Source organism: Neomonachus schauinslandi, chromosome 6 (genome assembly GCF_002201575.2).
Source record: "Neomonachus schauinslandi chromosome 6, ASM220157v2, whole genome shotgun sequence".
NCBI classification, from domain to species: Eukaryota; Metazoa; Chordata; class Mammalia; order Carnivora; family Phocidae; genus Neomonachus; species Neomonachus schauinslandi.
Window position 1 is genome coordinate 119,924,876 of NC_058408.1, and position 18,374 is coordinate 119,943,249.

The following is an 18,374-nucleotide window of genomic DNA, read 5'->3' on the forward strand; positions in this document are numbered from 1 at the left end:
GATACACCCCCTAGTCTAGTTTTCTTCCATGCTGCTTGGGAATGGGGTTGGGGGTGAGGATATGAACCAGCTCTAAATCATGTTCTAGCAGCAGAAGAGTGTATCATGTGGAGAACAAAGGGTAAGAAAATCATTACAAATCTGTGAAATGCATAACTGATGCCATGGCATCACCACCCTCCCAGAACGCAGAAATGCAGAGCGCCCTGGTTCTTTCCATTCACTGGCTATGTCACGGTCTTGCAGGCCTCAGTTTCTCCTACCCCATGAGAGGTGTGCACTAGCTTTTCCAAGTGAGAATCAGAACTCACCAACAAACAGCTAACTGACTAATACTTTTGGACTTCTGGGGTTAAAGAACTTAGGGGCGCCTGGGGGGCTCAGTCTTTGGGCGTCTGCCTTCGACTCAGGTCATGATCTCAGGGTCCTGGGATCGAGCCCTGCATCAGGATCCCTGCTCAGTGGGAAGCCTGCCTCTCCCCTTCCTACTCCCCCTGCTTGTGTCCCCTCTCTTGCTGTCTCTCTCCCTGTCAAAAAATAAATTAAAAATCTTAAAAAAAAAAAACTCGAATGTCCTACTAAGATAATTACTTAGATAAATGGGGGTGATCCTTTTCCCATTAGTATTTTCACAAACAGCCTCTATGCTCAAATATAAGCAGGAAAGAACAACATTTGATCATTCTAAAGAGTCTTCATATTAAGAATTATCCCAATTCCAAGAGAAAAGACATAAAAAGAGATAACAGGACAGGAGAGATCAAAGGTCAAGACTAGGAAGGAGAGACAAGACAAAAAGGTTCCATACTCTTCAGAGAAGACAGCTTTCTTTAGATGACGCAAACTGTATTTAAAAAACTATTTCTGTCAAAGGCTCTGAGAGCCCCAGAGCTTCAAAAATAAGCCCTGGAAGGATTAGTTCAGACGACACTTGAACTCAGTTCTGGGTGCTGCTTCCTCTCAAAGGGTCATATCAAACATAGCTCTAGCTACAGCTGGCAGTTTTCAAGCCAGACCCAGCAGGGGCCAAGAGCAGAGGCAGAATCAAGGCTGGGATGTCGGAGCCCCAGGCTAAGGCTGGGGGCAGAACTAGTCAGAACCCCCACACCCTTCGCTACTGAGTCATCGCATATATGGCAGCTGTGGCTGAGGGCAAAGTGTAGTGTCATCAGCATTTCTGTTCGTGTGGCTACTGGGTCAGATTAATCTTCATGCAGGCTAAAAATATAAAGCCTTTGACAGTCTGTAGCTAAAATTCAGGCCCAACATGTTTCTAGGGAAGAGAGAAAAAAAGATTAAGTATGTGAAGTACCTGAAGTGCTTGCAAAGGAAGGTGCAATGGATAACATCTCCTTAAATAAAAAATGGGTTATTCTGAAGTATGCTATTCAAAGCCAATATTAAGTGCTACGGCTTAGCTATCACAATGTTCCTTAAATAAAAGTATCAGAAAGCCCCAAATTAGCTGACTGAAAGGCAGTCTCTCTGGTCCTCTGTGTTCAGCTAAAACAAAACAGTCAAGGGAACGTTATTTGTCAGTGGTATATTGATATCAAAACTACTGATTTCCCTTCTTACATAGATAGAGACTGGTATGTTAGAGACACTAGATAATCTCAAGTAAAGTAATCAAAAGACAAAGGACTATAAATACTCAAGGGAAATCTCGAACACACCTTCAATGTCCCACCACCAGCATGGCCATGCCATTGTTCTTCCCCTGCCTCACCCCAACTCTCTGTAGACAGAAAATATATGCCCAGCAATCCCACTTCTGGCTATTTATTCAAAAGAATCGGAATCAGGCCCACGTCCACTGCAGCATTATTCACAACAGCCAAGATGTGGAAGCAACGTAAGTGTCCACAGACCAATTAATGGATAAAGAAAATGTGCTATATCAACAGACAGTGGGATATCACTCAGTCTTAAAAAAAGGAGATCCTGACACCCACAACAACATGGATGAACCTTAAGGACATTATACCAAGTGAAATAAGTCAAACACAGAAGGACGAATGCTGCATGAATCCATCTTGTGCCATAAGCATCATCGCCCAAGCATTTTTGCTAAAACGTTTTTGTTGCATAACTAATTGGCCATGAGGCAATTTTACTGTAAAAAGTAAAATCACGAGAAACTAAAGAGGAACATTCATTAAAAAGGACATAATGAAACATGAAAATGGTAACAAAATTAAAATGACTTTATTGTGAAATACAAAATATTTGAAAACATTCAAAATGTATAGTGTAAATATGTGGCAATACTGTACAAGTAACTGATTTTATTTTGTGTATTGTACCTAAGCACTTGTCTTCAAAGTCTTTCGTTCAGAGTATAAAACCTTTTTTTTTTGCTTGTTGATTCATCTCATTTGGCATCATGCTTTTTCTTTTTTTCACTGAAATTCTTTCCTTCATTAAGACAGGCTATCAGTTTCCAAATATTAGGATGCACATTTGTGAATGAGCACTGTATTGCTTTGTGAAAGCCTTCTACACCATTGTTTGTTCTTGGCATGTTGTCACATGTCCACTGACAGACATTCCAAAGTTCTATGGGAAATGTGAGTTCAAAACTCTGTGTCACTGTGTAGACCATTAGGAGGGCTAAGATTTATATAATATAAAAATGGGAGTACTGCATCAATGGAGAAGTGAAACCAAATGTTCAACCAGCTGATGAAACCAAACTGCCAATCAGTTATTTATCTTTTAGGGCAAAATTGCCTTATGGCCAATTAGTTATGTGGTGAAAATGCTTGTGGCAAAAATATCTACGGCAAAGATGCTTACAGAGAAAATACTGGACACATCCATTTATATGACAGATCTAAAGTAGTCAAATTCATAGAAATCAGGAAGTAGAATTGTGGTTGCCAGGGGCTGGGGACAGGGGAAAGTAGGGAGGTGCTGTTCAAAGGGTATCAGCTTTCAGTTATGCAAGATGAAAAACTTTTAAAGATCTGCTGTAGAACATTGTGCTTATAGTTAACAATACTCTATTGTACACTTAAAAACTATTAAGAGGGTAGCTCTCATCTGCCTTTTCAGCACAAGAAAAAAAAAGAAAATATATGATGGGTAGGACACACTTGGGGAAAAGGGATTAAGGAAAGGAAAAACAATCATTACTTATTAAAAACAGAACCACCCTATAACCCAGTAATTGCACCACTAGGTATTTACCCAGAGGATAAAAAAATACAGATTCTAAGGGGTACATGCACCCCGATGTTTATAGCAGCATTATCAACAACAGCCAAACTATAGAAAGAGCCCAAATGTCCATCAACTGATGAATGGATAAAGAAGGTGTGGCATATATACGCAACGGAATATTATTCAGCCATCAAAAAGAATGAAATCTTGCCATCTGCAGTAACGTGGATGGAACTAGAGGGTATTACACTAAGTGAAATAAGTCAGTCAGAGAAAGGCAAATATCATATGACTCGACTCATATGTGGAATTTAAGAAACAAAATAGATGAACATATGGGAAGGGGGAAAAGAAAAAAAGGAGAGAGGGAAATAAGCTGGAAGAGACTCTAAACAACAGGAAACAAACTGAGGGTTGCTGGAGGGGAGGAGTGGGGGATGGGCTTAATAGGTGATGGGGATTAAGGAGCGCACTTGTGATGAGCAATGAGTGTTGTATGTAAGTGATGAATCACTAAATTCTACTCCTGAAACCAATATTACACTACATGTTAACTAACTAGAATTTAAATAAAAATTTGAAACAACAACAAAACCCCAAACCACCACTATATACATATTAAACTTCTGAATTTGAGCATGAAGAAGAAACTGAAAACAGACTATTTTCTCAAGTGGGTTCCCTAGAACATTATTCCCAAGATATGATAAATTCAGAAGAGTTCCATGATAAAGTAATTTGTGAAAAGCTGCATGCTGTTTCCTTCTTGGGTCTTCACAATGAAGATTGGTACATAAAAGATTCTAAGAAGTCCTAGAATAAACCTGCCTATTTAACATTCTTCAAGAAAGCATTTCCAAACTTATCTGACTCAGAAAAAGACTTTTTAAAAAAATAAAATAGATATTAAAATCAAAAGGGACTCATATTTTACAGAGAATATTTTAGGACCTGGTGGTTTAGGGGAATAATTTTAGGGATAGATTTCAAGGCAGGCCAGACCTGCCTACTGAGAGCTCCTTCTCCTGTTTCAAAAACTGAGATAACCAACCAATGTTACCCCTGTCTTGTCTGACATATTTAACCCCTTTTATCATGTGAAATTCTAATTAGATTGTCTAATGAGTATCTTCCAGAAGAGTTCAAATATTAGTCATGGTTTCATATAAATCAATGTGTTCTCAGTACCAATGTATACTGACAGAGTGCTTTAAGTTTTTAAAATTGCTTTCATTAACACACACACACACCCCTATCCTTCCTTCAAGTTATACAGGAAGTGGTTTAGTGAGGACTAAACTCCAGATCGGCTGATTCTAGCCTATTATCCTTTCTAGTAGTAAAAAGGTCTCTGTGGGCTGAGTTGGCAGACTTTAACCAATGTCTGCTGCATGATGCATTTCAAGTTATAAACATCTAACCTACAAATTTCTAGGAAGGGGCACCTGGGTGGCTCAGATGGGTAAGTGGCTGACCCTTGATTTCAGCTCAGGTCATGATCTCAGGGTCGTGGTACTGAGTCCCACGTTAGGCTCCACACTCAGCTTGGAGTTTGCTTGAGATTCTCTCTCTCTCCCTCTCTCTCTGCCCCTCTCCCATGCTCTCTAAAATAAATAAATAAATCTTAAAAAATTTTTTCTAGGAGACAACATGACCAGGTTGTGGTAAACAATAGCTGTGTTTTGGGAGGGGGACTGCTCAGATTTTTATAAAGAAATTGTTCATATCAATCAAATATACTTTTGTTAGACTAAAGGAGATTCAATTGATTCTATCCTTATAAATTTTCTCAGGACCACACAGAGTAGACAAAAGGGTAGAAAACGGCCATGTAAAAAGATTACCTCTTTTCTAATGATCTCATTTTTTACACTATAAAAATCTTTCATATGTGAGTGACCTAGCCTTGAGTTATAAAGAAACTGAATTTAGCAGAGCTTTCAAGTCCTAAGTGTTCATTTGGCATCACTTCTAAAAATACCATTAAAAAAGACTGAATGAGTACAGGTGTCCTCTTTTGCCCTTAATGTACTTAAATACTTTAAACTGTTCCAGTTTTTCACAGAAATGCTGTTCATGGATTATAAGCAAAATTTAATCCTAACTTCCTATTCAACTTCAGGTTCAAAATTTTTTCATTATCAGAGAAAAGATATTGGTAAAAATACTTCTTTCTGGAGAGGACTTCTTTCTTTCTTCAATCCTTTACACGGAAAATGCATTTAGGTGTTTACATCTATAAAAGGGACTTAAGAGTCTCTATGTGTGTCTTGACTAATACCCAAACAGCATGTTGGCAGATTAGCAGCTATGTTAATTGTGTGTGTGTGTGTGTGTGTGTGTAAACTTCAACTATTTCATTGTCTCTGTATTAAAGATCCTTAGTGGAACTAAGTAGGTGCTTTAAAAGAAAAAAAAAAGAGAGTCAACAATTAGCTTTGGTACATGATTAGGCAACCTCACAATTTAAATAAGCCAGGCTCAGCAATAATACAAATCAGTATCTACACAGCCAAATAACTTTCCAAAGCACTTCTTCATCTGTCATTGTTTATCAGCACCACAAACTATAAGAAAGACTGGTCCTCTTACCACTACTGGAAAATAAAATCAATAAAATCAAACTTCTAAAAGGTGGTAAATTGTCCAAGGTCACATTACTGGGAGAAGAGCTACGGGTGTTGACTCAGATCTCACAGTTCCCAAGCCAGAACAGAACACTTACTCACTATCGCCATGGTTCTCTGCGTAGTAAGGACAGGAGTGGGCATGGAGTGTACTCCCTCTAAGATCCTGATGGCCATACCCCAGAAATACCCCACCCTATTAGTGTTCTAGGGAACCTGTTACCTGGGAGAGCGCATCACATGCCTCGTGCGTGCCAAGGCAGAAGATAAATGAGGCAACTCACTCATTTATTCATCTAAACACAAATAATTAATGTGTGTCCACTATGTGTCAAGTATTAATATACAGTAGCTAACGTGAAAGACGCCAAGAGGGGCACCTGGGTGGCTCAGTTGTTAAGCGTCTGCCTTCGGCTCAGGGTCATGATCTCGGGGTCCTGGGATCGAGCCCCACATCGGGCTCCCTGCTCCGCAGGAGGCCTGCTTCTCCCTCTCCCACTCCCCACTGCTTGTGTTCCCTCTCTCACTGTGTCTCTCTCTGTCAAATAAATAAATAAAATCTTAAAAAAAGAAAAAGAAAGAAAGACGCCAAGAACTGCTGTGCTGGGCATCACCCAACCTTAATATTGTCAACACAGGGACAACTGGCTGATAATTAGTGACAATTAGCTATAACATATGCATAATGTAACCTTTAAAGTATTTATTTCAAGATGCTAATAATGTTTCCTTGGAAGTAAAAACAAGCATAAATTGTATTCGTGTCATTTAAAACATTTTTAAATTTTTTTATTTTCCCCACCCTTTGTGTCATTTATAATAATAATGTTCCATAACAAGGGTCATTATAGCACTTAAAATGCCAAACACTTCAATCAAATGCTATAATCCAGTGGAGTTGCACTGGTTCACACTCACTTGTAAAAGGTTTCATATGAAGACAACATGAAAGTGAAAATCAAAAGCAAAACAACTGCAAAAAGGCACAGAAAATTTTCCAGCTCATTTTGCTAATGTTATGACCTACAAACATATTAGAAACTCTTGATAACAAACCCCAGATGTGCTCTGCTCTGTGTAGACGACATTCACTTGGGAAGTTATATGAACTACTGAAACATATATAAAACCCACAAAAGGACCTATAATCTAACTCAGACGTTCCAAATCTAAGGTCTGTGGAAAAAGGACTTCATGGAAGAAGTGGGTTGAAGAGACATTAGACCTTGGGTGAGCTCAGGGTTCTGGGAGGGAGTCCCATGAGCAGAGGCAGCTCTGCTCTTAATTGACGGGTTTCTTGACAGTCTCCAAACCTCTCCTAGATTCTCATTTGTTGCAAAATAAAGGAGGCTGGACCAACGTCATACCTAAGCTTAGTAAGTCCAGCTTTAATGTCAAAGAACATTTTCTGATATTCTAAATTTCTTTATTACGTAAGGGAGTTTTCTTTTTTTTTTAAAGATTTACTTATTTGAGAGAGAGAGAGAGAGAGAGAGCGTGCATGTGTGTGTGAGTGAGCGAGCAAGGGGAGGGGCAGAGTGAGAGGATCTCAAGTAGACTCCCTGCTGAGCGTGGAACCCGATGTGGAGCTCATTCCCATGACCCTAAGGTCATGACCTGAGCCAAAATCAGGAGTCAGAAGCTTAACCGATTGAGCCACCCAGGTGCTCCATAAAAGTGAGTGTTCTTAATGAAGTAGAAAAGGAAAGTTGTGCAAAGTGCCCTGGACATGCCAAAGATTGCTATCTAAGTGCTTCCCATCTGAGCCACCTCTCAAATGAGTCATCACTCATTCAATAACTCACTCATTTATTCATCTAAAAACAAATAATTAATGTGTCCACTATGCGTCAAGTATTAAGTATACAGTAGCTAACATGAAGATAGTCAATTACCCTCATGGATTGTAAAGTCTAACAGAGTAGATGGGACATTAAATGAAGCAATATTTCATTACAGAGATATTTAAGGCCACAAAGGAATGGTAGATGGTATTACAACAATGATCTATGACGGAGATGTAAGCTCCACTGAAGAAAGGATTCCAAAAATATAATTAAGCTGAGACCCAAAGGAAAAGTAGGTATTAGGCAGGCAGAAGAAACAGTATGTATAATGACCTTGAAAAAGAGAGAAAAAGGCCAGTTGTGACTGACTCAAGGTGAGGAAGAGAGAGCTAAGGCAAAAAAAGTGTATAGTGCATGACGGGTCATGTAGGCAGTATTATTAAGGGTTCTGACCTTTACCCTAATGACAGTAGAACATAACCAAAAGGTTTAAAGGAGGACATTATAATTTTAAAAGGTCACTCTGGTTTTTATGTAAAGAATGTAGTGGCGATTGGCTAAGCTGAACTGGGGAGACCAGTGGGGAACCTCCTCTAGATATCCAGGTGAGAGATGAGAGTGACTCACTCCGGTATCCTTGACAGCCTTCTGTGGTTGCTTCCGGTCCTTGTTCTCCCATACATCATCCTGATTTATTCTACACATTTACTGAGCACCACCCATGTGCCAAGCATTCCCATTCAGACCTCTGGGCACATGTGGCAGAATCAAAATCCTGGCAGCTCTGTAAGGAAGCACCATATGAGTCCTCCCATTGCTAGCCAGACCATGGCAAGAAGTTTGTTGATGTGTGGATTTATCAGCCGACTCCAACAAGTCACATATTCTTGGGGGACTCTAATTACAGTTATAGTGTGGGTCAGAAGCTTGTCTCCGCAGCCTGGGCTACCTTGTTCCTGTGACTTCAAAGAGTACAGGTTAAATAAGGAGGACCCCCTCCCTATAGTAACTAAGTAGGATAAATGCAGTGTCCCCACTCCCTCCCCCACTGGGGGTTATTGTTCAGTTCACCCTCTTAGTGCAGGCTTAAAGGCTATGCAGTACCTCTTCCTGTGTTCTAAATTTTACTGTGGTGATGCCTGCACAACTATGTAAATATGCTAAAAACTGTTGACCTGTACGCTTAAATTGGTGATCTGTATGGTATGTGAATAATATCTAAATAATGCTGTTACCAAAACCAAAACAAAAAGGCCACCTCCTTAAAGATGATGGCCATTATGGATGAATGAAAGAACAGCAGAGACATAAAAGTGCCAAAGCTACAGAATCGACAGCTCCCACAGATGTTGCATATCGACATATCTTATTTTATATTCATAAGCAAACCAAAAAAGTCTCTAAGACTATGAGAAGAAATCAAATCTATAAAGGTTGTATTTTCTCTATAGACCACTCCATCTAAAAACTTAGCTAAACAGCAGCAATAACAACAATAATAATAAATACATAAATATTTAAATTCTCAAAAGAGATGTCTTTTTTGAGAAAAGTTGGTTGGATACAAGAGGTAAAGGAAATACATTAGTGAAATTCTTCATGTAACCTCCCAGTTTACCTAGGAAAGGTACAACCTGAGAGCACACCCCTCAAAGAGTCCTAGAACTTCCATGGTTCCTGGCATTGCTGCTCTCCAGGTGGCCCTCTTTTACTCTCCATATGGGGCAAAAATGAAAGGGTTATGGGGCTGCAAAGAGCAAGCAAATGGACTGTAAAATGCTATCTGTAGGGTTTGTTTGTTTGGTTTTAGTTGACTGATTGCACTATATCTGCATTCATAATGATGCAGACAACAAAGGAAGTTCCTTTGACCAGAATGGTAATAAAGGTTGATGCTATTTAAAATAGTCAAGGTCTTGGTTTAAAGGCAACTGTAGGCTAACATAAGAAGGAAGCAGAATAGGACTGTAGCATCTTGGAATTTGCAATAGTAAGGGAAAGGGATTATGGGCACAGGAAGATATCTGCTCCTGACTTTTAGGACAGCAAGTTCTAAAACCTTAGCTATGAGACTATTGCTAAAAATCTAGAGGGGTTATTCAGGAAAGAAGGTTGTGCCTAATGAGAAATTCTCTGTAGACAATCAAGAACAGAGCGCCCAAGAAAGAGCATTACCTGAGGAGATACTGATGTGCTTATATATAATGGGGGCTCTCTGGAAAGCTCAAACTTACGCTTTCGGAGAAAAATAAATAAACTTTAAAAAGCATCTAAGAAAGGTACAGTTAACAGAGGCTCAAAATGCCAGAGTCAAAAAAATAAGGTACTGTTGGCTACATTCAAATTAAGAAGAAAACAAGAGGACAGAGTAACAGTTTGGGGGAAGGGAGTGTAATGTTCACAGAAGAAGACTGAAGAAGGAGCAGCCTATCTCCAGACGGAAGCTGGCTTGTATCTCTCATAATGAAGAAAATGGTCTCCATATTGGGCAGGGCAAACAAGAGCATGAAGATGGAGCTGGGAGGCAGAGGCGAGGAGGACTGTGCCACTTTTAATGATTTCTAATTCTCTCCCTTAGATGGTTCTCACCTCAGGGCACTGCAGAATGGACAGGTCTCTTCTAGATACCAGGCGGATGGAGGTGGCATTCTTTCGACCATGGCAACAGTCCCACTACGCATATGTACGGTGTGTTATGTTGTATATGCCACCTCCTCTTCCAGGTTTCCCATGGGGCTATTACTACCACCTTCATCATACACTGAAGCTCAGCATTTAAGTGATCTACCCAAAGTCGTATAACCCACAGGGAACAGGACCAGATGTAGACCCAGCCATGTGACCAGTCTGTCTGTTTACTACATCTTCAGCGAGCAACTGATAAAATTCAAGCTACATAATATTAACAACATCAGTATTAAGTGCATTTGTAGCAAGACGAATACTGTTAACCATCAAATGCTAGTTACTAAACATCTATCCAAAGGTCATACAGCTCTGGCTGTTCAATCCTCAAATCCCATTTATTCTTCAGACCATCCCCAGGAGGGAGTTACAGATGAGGACCCAAGGCTCCTGGCATTAATTAACTTACTTGGGGTCACCAGTGACTAGTGCAGCAGAGATTTAAAAGTACTGAAATCTATTCTAGCTCTAAACTCCATACTTTTTCCACTACAACTGGCTATTCCTCTAAATGTTATCAAGGACTAGTCTGCAAGATGGAAGGTACAGTTAACCCAAACGCAGCAGGCAGAAAATTGGCAATGGCTTTCTCGAGTCCTCAGAAGTTTGATGTTCCAAACCATTTTCATAAGCATGGCCTATGATCATACTCACAAAATCAAAGCCACCTCTCTCCTTTTTACCTAGGTCTAAGTCTTGTGGGAAGAAACACTGAGGGCCTGAGTATAGCAGGGGAAGAAGTAGGGGTGGGCAACAAAACAAACAGCATCTGAGTTTACCGTGATTTTAAAAGGTGCTCAAAGATTGCCATATTCCCTGGGCCAAGTGTACTTCCCTCCATTAAGGAATAGGCCAGGAGGCTGTTAGCCTGGGGGCAAAGGGAAGACAGAAGCATGGGGAAATGGAGCCTTCTCTATCATCCCTAGTACCACCTCCTGTCCAGTCACTAGTTCTGGCTTCAGAGAGGAACAAAGAAAGCACACAGATGAGAATCTAAGGCTCCTCAGGTTAATTTTATGACCTGGGGTCAGTAGTGGTGAGTGCATAGCTGTCTAAATGTCTGGTGTCTAAAAATCTGGTGTTTCAGACTCACGAAAGCACTGGCACAAGCAAGTCCGCTGGTGCCAGCAGTAGTAAAAAAAACCCTGCGAGTATAACCATTCGTCAATTCAACAAAGGTTTATCGAGCACTTACTACCATAGCTATACACCAAGCAATGGGTAAGCACCGGGAATGAAGCAGAGAATGAGACAGACACCGTGCCTATCTCTGCGGAGCTTACAGTCTGTAGGGGGTCCTTGAAAGCTAGGAATGGAGTTGAATCTTTATCACACCTCCGAGTCTCCATTAATTCAAAGAGTGTTTCAAAATTCTGAGAAAGAATTATTTTGTTTATTTTAATCAAAAAACAAACAAACCACCACTACTTACTTTTAAGGAGCCCAGTAACATAGCAACTGTTTATTTTAGGCACTGGCTTTTGAAATTTGATCAGATATATGTCTTAATAAAAATATAACTTGCTATATTTAAAAATCCACCACCAACTGAAGCTTTCACCTTCTAAGAAATTTAAGTCAGCTACACAAAATTAGTCAAAGTCGACCATAGAGAGTATAGGTAAAACTTCATACTAGAACATATTTGGGGTGCCTGGCCGGTTAAGCGTCCAACTCTTCGTTTTGGCTCAGGTCTTGATCTCAGGGTCCTGAGACTGAGCCCTATGTCGGGCTTTGCGGTCAGTGCGGAGTCTGCTTAAGACTCTCTCTCTCTCACTCTCTTTCTTCAATAAATAAATCTTAAAAAAAAAAAAAAAAGAACGTATTTCCTACTTTATTTATCCCAGTCCAATGTATGCCCCAAGAACATCCTTTGCTGGAAGTGTTAACAACCACTGTATAATTGCAAAGGGAGGTGTTCAATACCTGATCTATTCTCCTACTTGTTCTATTAATCCATTAATACAGGTCTCAGATGATCTCCTCCTACCACCTTCTATTTCCCCAAACTTCCAAAGAGTGGCAGAGCTGGGATTTCAGGGATTTAGACCTATGTCTGTCCACAAAACCGACTGAGCACACCAACTCCCTACAACTCCGTCATGTGTCCCCTCTCTAGGTCAAAGGGAGCAAATCAGAATGCCTGCAGTGGCCAGGCAGGCAACGCCCCGGAGCAGGAGGGCAGGAAGCGCATGCGCATGTGTGTTACGTATGAATAGGACAGGGAACTGGAGGGACTCAAAGAGACAGCAGTACCTCGGCTCCAGTGATTGCTATCATGTGTGACCTTGCAATTTTAAGAGAAATCAGAATTGCAAAATTTTATGTATACTCCTGAACATTAAATGTGAGTCCAAACTTACTTGTTTTAAGAGCACCACAGGGGTCAAACAGGTCACCAGCTCGCAACCTTTGTTAATGCACTGTTGGCATCATCTTTTAAACAGCTCCAGTTGGGTAAGCTAAATTCTGCAGGGTTATTTTCATAAGTGTAACATCACCCTGGGGATGGGTGAGACAGAAGGTTCATTAACGCCTGAAATACCGTGGGTATGCTCTTTTTCAGGCAGCCTGGAGGGACTCATGGACTGATACCATGTAAGGTAGAGCTGCTCACTTATGATCACGAGGTGCTTCTCTCCCCATGGGGCCCAGAAAACAAACTGCATTTCTTTCCCACAGCAGCAATGATACCCCAAGCGGCTGCTCACCCGTTTGTCAATGTCATTGTGTTGGAGCTGCACAAAGCGGGCGCTGATGGCTGCAATGTAACTCTGCTGATTGGAGAACGCCACGCGGCCGGCACCTTTGGGGTACTTCAGCTCTGGGTCCGTATCGATGCCGGCATAGCAGACGCCACCGTACAAACGGTCCATGATCATTGCCAGTTCAACTGCAAGAAAACAAACACAATTCGGTATAAATGTTTAGAACGTACATTTGCCCAGGAGAAGGAAGAACTACTTAAAGATCATGCAGTGTAATTAAGAAAAGGAAAACCCATGTTAGGTGTCATGAAGAGTGTCCACATCAGTCTTACAACTCAAGTAGGGGAGCTCCTCATATTTAAAAATAAAATGAAAAAAAAAATTAAGAATTTACACAATACATACACAAATTTACATAATCAGAACTTCAGCAACATTATAAAAGGAATGATCTATCAGCAGTCCTCCTGTTCTAATTTCTAACTGTTTAGTCCACTGGAGTGGGCCCTGGGTAGGCAAAGCATTTCAAACAACGCCCTAACAAGTTAATTATAAATAGCCCTATTTACTGACCTCTAAGACTGAAAGCAATTACTAAAGTCACACTGCTATATTAAGATTAAGCTATAGAAAGAATTAACTGCTCATTTTAACTACAGGCAATATATTTATAACCTTAAGGTAAATCTCTACAATGAAAAATATGTATTTTTTTAGTATATTCTATCCCAACTGAGAAATCTCCACACTAGCCTCTCACGCTGAATTCTAAATAATAATAATAATAATAATAATAATAATAATATTAATGATAAAGCAGCAGTGAACATTTATTGAGCACTTACAATGTACTAGGAAACACTAAGCTGCTGTGAAGGCAGTAAAAACATACCCATCCTGTACTCTGCTATAAATCCAGAGGTCTGGTCTGCACTCCTTGCCACATTTCTTCTAAATAGACCCTTATATTGGTATATTTACAAAACACCTATACAGAAGGCATTTGGAAACTGGACCATTCCAAAGGTCTGATATCCTAGAATTATCCTCACCATAAAGGTGTCAAGAAGAGACATGTAGCAGTTACTTACCTGGATCCAAATTGCCTGAAGGTTATTGTTTACTTGATACTGGATGTCACTTCCTCCACGTATGACCATTTCTTTCAGGCTACTCATATGACTTAAGTCCAGAAGACTTAGCCCTACCCGTGGGGAATGACCCAAGAACCCACTTCCCTCAGACACCTACATACAGTATTTAGGAAGGAGAAGACAGGGTAGTTGGATGATGACCTGTGTCACGGCCAGTGTGCAAAGACTGTCACATCACACAACAGACCTCCATGGGAGAAGGACAGCAGCACAAGCCAGTGGGGTAGAGGAGGAACTTCATAGCAGATACAAGAGTTGAAGGGCTGAACGGTATAAGAACCCCACCAGATTTCTATGGACAGAAGGAAAGCCAAGCATTACTGGTTCCTGTCGTATGAAGCTGCTGAGCCGGTAAGAAAAGCTATGTTGCTATGACAGAAAGGATGTCTTTCTACTTAACTTCTTCAAAATTTCTCTCCATACCAGACCGCGTAATATTGGTGATTGTTTTCTGAGTGCCTGTTTTCAAGAAGAATGATCTGCAACCAACAGATTCTGGAATTTTCAGAAGGTAAGAAAATAAGCTAGCAATAACTAAGCCCTAGAATAGGTACTTTTGAAGACAGAACAGCGGAAAGCTATCCCAATTATCCCATTATGATCAGAATTTCTCAGAATTTCTGAGTCATATCAACCAAAGAACATTGCTGATTACAGCCCAAGTGGACTCTGACTGCAGTCTTGGGGCAGGATCCAGGAATCACATTCATTCAAATTATGCAGTAAGAATCACACACATACCCTGAATATCAGAGTTCAGTGGGTCCTCATACTTCAGCCCAACAACGTCTGATTGCTTGAGGACTTCCTCACATGGCTAATTGTATTCCAGTAACAGAGACCAAGACATTGAAGGTAGAAATAATTAAATGCAGTCATTAATGAATCTCCCTTATTCGTCAATGGACTTACTAAAATAAGCAACCTCAGGAACTGGAAATTAAACACCAATTTTCCAAAGACCAAGCTTCTCATGGAATGGAATAAGAGTAAACACTGTCAGCCTGGTGAACAGCCAGGAGAAGAATGCTGGCAAGGGGCTGAATGGCACTTGTCTTCCATCCTTAGAAAGGACTCAGGAACGCATCTGATTTAGAAAGAAGGTATACCACCTGTAAGCTTGAAGCTCCAGCTAAGAAGGAGAGTTACTATAACCACAGAGTTACTAGAACCACAAGTTCTTCTACAGCATAGTGGTCTCCAAAGGACTTTTAGGGATCCTTGGATGTCAGAGAAAGTGCCTTCCATAGAACAAACATTCTATTACTTCGTGAATCTAGCTGCTAGAAAATCATCTTCACATGCCAAAGATTAGATCATGACTGACGTGCTGGCAATTAAGTATTTTTGATAGGAAGCAAACCCTCACTCACTTATGTTTTTATGAAAGCTAATTATAAATAAATCATTTGCACTTAGAACCTTATATACAGTCATTTTCTTGGCCACCAAAAAGTCATTTAAGCTAATGAAATCTCACTCATGTGAAAAGGAATTTGTTGAGAAGCTAGAAGAAACCAAGGTGACTAAAGAGTTGTTTTGGGAAAGAGTATGAAGATTTCCCATCTCTCTTTCCACCCTAATCCATGTTTTAACTACAGAAGGTCTAATACTGTGATCACCCTTGAAGAAAAGTAAATAATAGTCAAACAACAGCTGTTTATATTTGGTCCTTTACTCAGTCAGCAAATCTTCACTAAAAGCACACTTCCTGCAGGCTAACCTCATGCTGGGCTCTAACACCAGAGTGATGTTATTTAAGTACTAAACAGAGTTTCTAATTATTGAGAAAAGTAGCCATGCTTGGTAAAAACAGCATTTAAAAAAAGAAAAAAGAGAGAGAGCGAGAGACTAATTCATCCACAACATAGGTGACTAACAAGAAACACAGAACAAGCCTTCCTTAAGTCCTAAAAATTTCTAATCTGAAACACTTTTGTATATAGAATATAAAAATTCACCGACAGATGTCAAAATATACAACTAGTTTTAGAGACTAGGTTTTAAAGGATTCTTTAAAGTGAATATCACCAGTTAATACAGGAAAGTCTCATACAGATTCCCTTCCTCTGATGTGGGTGAAGCTGAGCCATGAGGAGGGCTACCCACTTTGACTACCTGGGAGAAAGAGAGAAAAATAGAAGAAAGGCAGTAAGGATCTAGCAGAAGTCAACTAAAACCTTCATGGATTTATCTGTATCTTGTGATCTCAACCCTCCTCATGAAATGTGAGCCTTTGATCAAGGATGTGTCTTATTCAGAAAATGTAGTCAAACTACCAAGTAAGCCTCTGACAGTGAATCCTCATTCTAAACCATCCTCTGTCGAAGGCAGGGAGAGCGCAGCTCCCAGGAGCAGGGCATACAGGTGGAGGCTGGAATTCAGACAGATAGAAGTGACAGCAGGCATAGCCAGAGTCCATGTGGACGTCAGGAGTTTTCAGACCACTTTTTATTTTTTCCTTCCTCCCCAGACAGTGTCCACAGGATCTGTCTGGTCACCACAGGGGTGGAAATGAGCAGGTATGGTAGCTATATCCAATGGCATTTTGTTCTTTGGATGAGATGCTCTGTGCTCCTAAGACAACTCAAGTCTTCTCAGGAATGGTGACAGCAACACACTACTGACTCTAATCTACATACTGGCTCTTGTGATGAGCTTCACTGTGCCACCGCTGGAGAGGGAAACAAGAATAGTGCGGTTGTTGTGTGTAGCATATAGAAATCTATAAATTCCTCTGGGTTGTGGGCACTATGCCTCTGAAATTGAATCTAAACCCCAATTATGGATCCTTGGATTTGCTTCTGAATCTTCACAGAGATCTAAAAGGGATCTTAGCTCACCAGAGAGAAAATCATGATGACTCCCGCATCCTACCCTACACCGGGATCCTGTTCCTACCTGGGAGAAAGAGAGAAAAATAGAAGAAAGGCAGTAAGGATCTAGCAGAAGTCAACTAAAACCTTCATGGATTTATCTGTATCTTGTGATCTCAAGTAAAATCTAATTTATTAAATCTAATTTAATTATGTTTCAAAGCCAGCCATAGGCAGTGTCTAAGTCTGAGACACTATGAGAACCAAATGGGGTAGAGCAGGAATGAGAACTCCCAAGGGAAATAGCAACACGTTCATCTTTCCAGATTCTAAACTGTGAATCTAGAAGCCACATTTTCTTCCCCTTGGAAATAAGAACAAAGCAGACAGGAAAGAAGCATAAGGCACCTCAGGAGGATGAAGAGGTCTGGACTTCGGAAAGAAAGCACAATTCAACTAGAAGCTGGACTGTCTAGGTTTTCCACAATTGCCGAGTTGGTTCACAAGGCAGTTCACATATCTTAAATGGAGGAAATGTGCTCATAAGGTTCCATTCTGCATCAAATGTTGGGAAGTTAAGAATATTTTCAAATAAGTGGTATGAACAACCAACTAAGAGAGATTGAATGTTTAACTTGATTAAATCCGACTGGTACCAAGTTGACTGTAAATACTGTTACTGAGACAACATCTCAGATCTCAGCTTGATAAAGAAGCTTCCTTCTTCTGTGCAAAGAACATCCATACTTGAAGTCTGGAAATCTGAGTTTAAATCTTGGCATTCTTACTTACTGTGGCCTTGGCCAATCACCCCCTTTGAACTCTATCTACTTCCTTATCACTAAAATGAAGTCTACCACTGACAACCTCACGAGGTTATCATGACGATTAAACATACATGAGAGCTCTGAACACACGGCTCAGCACAGAGTGCTGCTCAAATGTTTAGTTTTGCCCACAGGGTGTTCTTCTCTCTACTCCTAAATCTTTGCTTAATATTAACTTGGCCTGGTTTCTGCTCCATAAGCACCAATTCGTCCCAGTCTTACTTTGGCTTTATGCTAATGTTACTCAACCTGCCAACGATGTGGCAAAGTTTGACATCAACTGTGGGTGAGCGTTAGCTTTTCAGGGGGCAAAAGAACATAAGCAAGTACTACCATTAGAAAATACCCTAAAGACAATCCAGTTAATCAAGTCAGTGTGCCAGATCTGGAGTTTATCTGGGACAACTCATACTGAACATGGGACTTGGTGAAAGAAAAAACTTCTACTACTGAGAAACCTGGTATGATTTCTGCCTGCTACCACTTTACAGAACAACAACAACAAAAGGATATGGTTATGATACTCCTATTTCCTAAATCACAAATCAGGATGGATTCTTAATACATATGAACTACCAGAATGTTTGTACAGAATGTCTGAAATA

At 40.3% G+C, this 18,374-nt stretch overlaps 1 protein-coding gene across 3 annotated transcripts in view; it reads right to left on the minus strand.

Moving 5' to 3' along the window:
* Positions 1-18,374, minus strand: part of CPEB3 (cytoplasmic polyadenylation element binding protein 3) — a 150,860-nt gene that overhangs the window by 8,035 nt on the left and 124,451 nt on the right. For all 3 annotated transcript variants that reach the window (XM_044916548.1, XM_021699787.1, XM_021699786.1), the window contains one exon: positions 12,976-13,157. In XM_044916548.1, the coding sequence (XP_044772483.1) occupies positions 12,976-13,157 (182 nt within the window). The remainder of the gene's footprint in view (positions 1-12,975; positions 13,158-18,374) is intronic.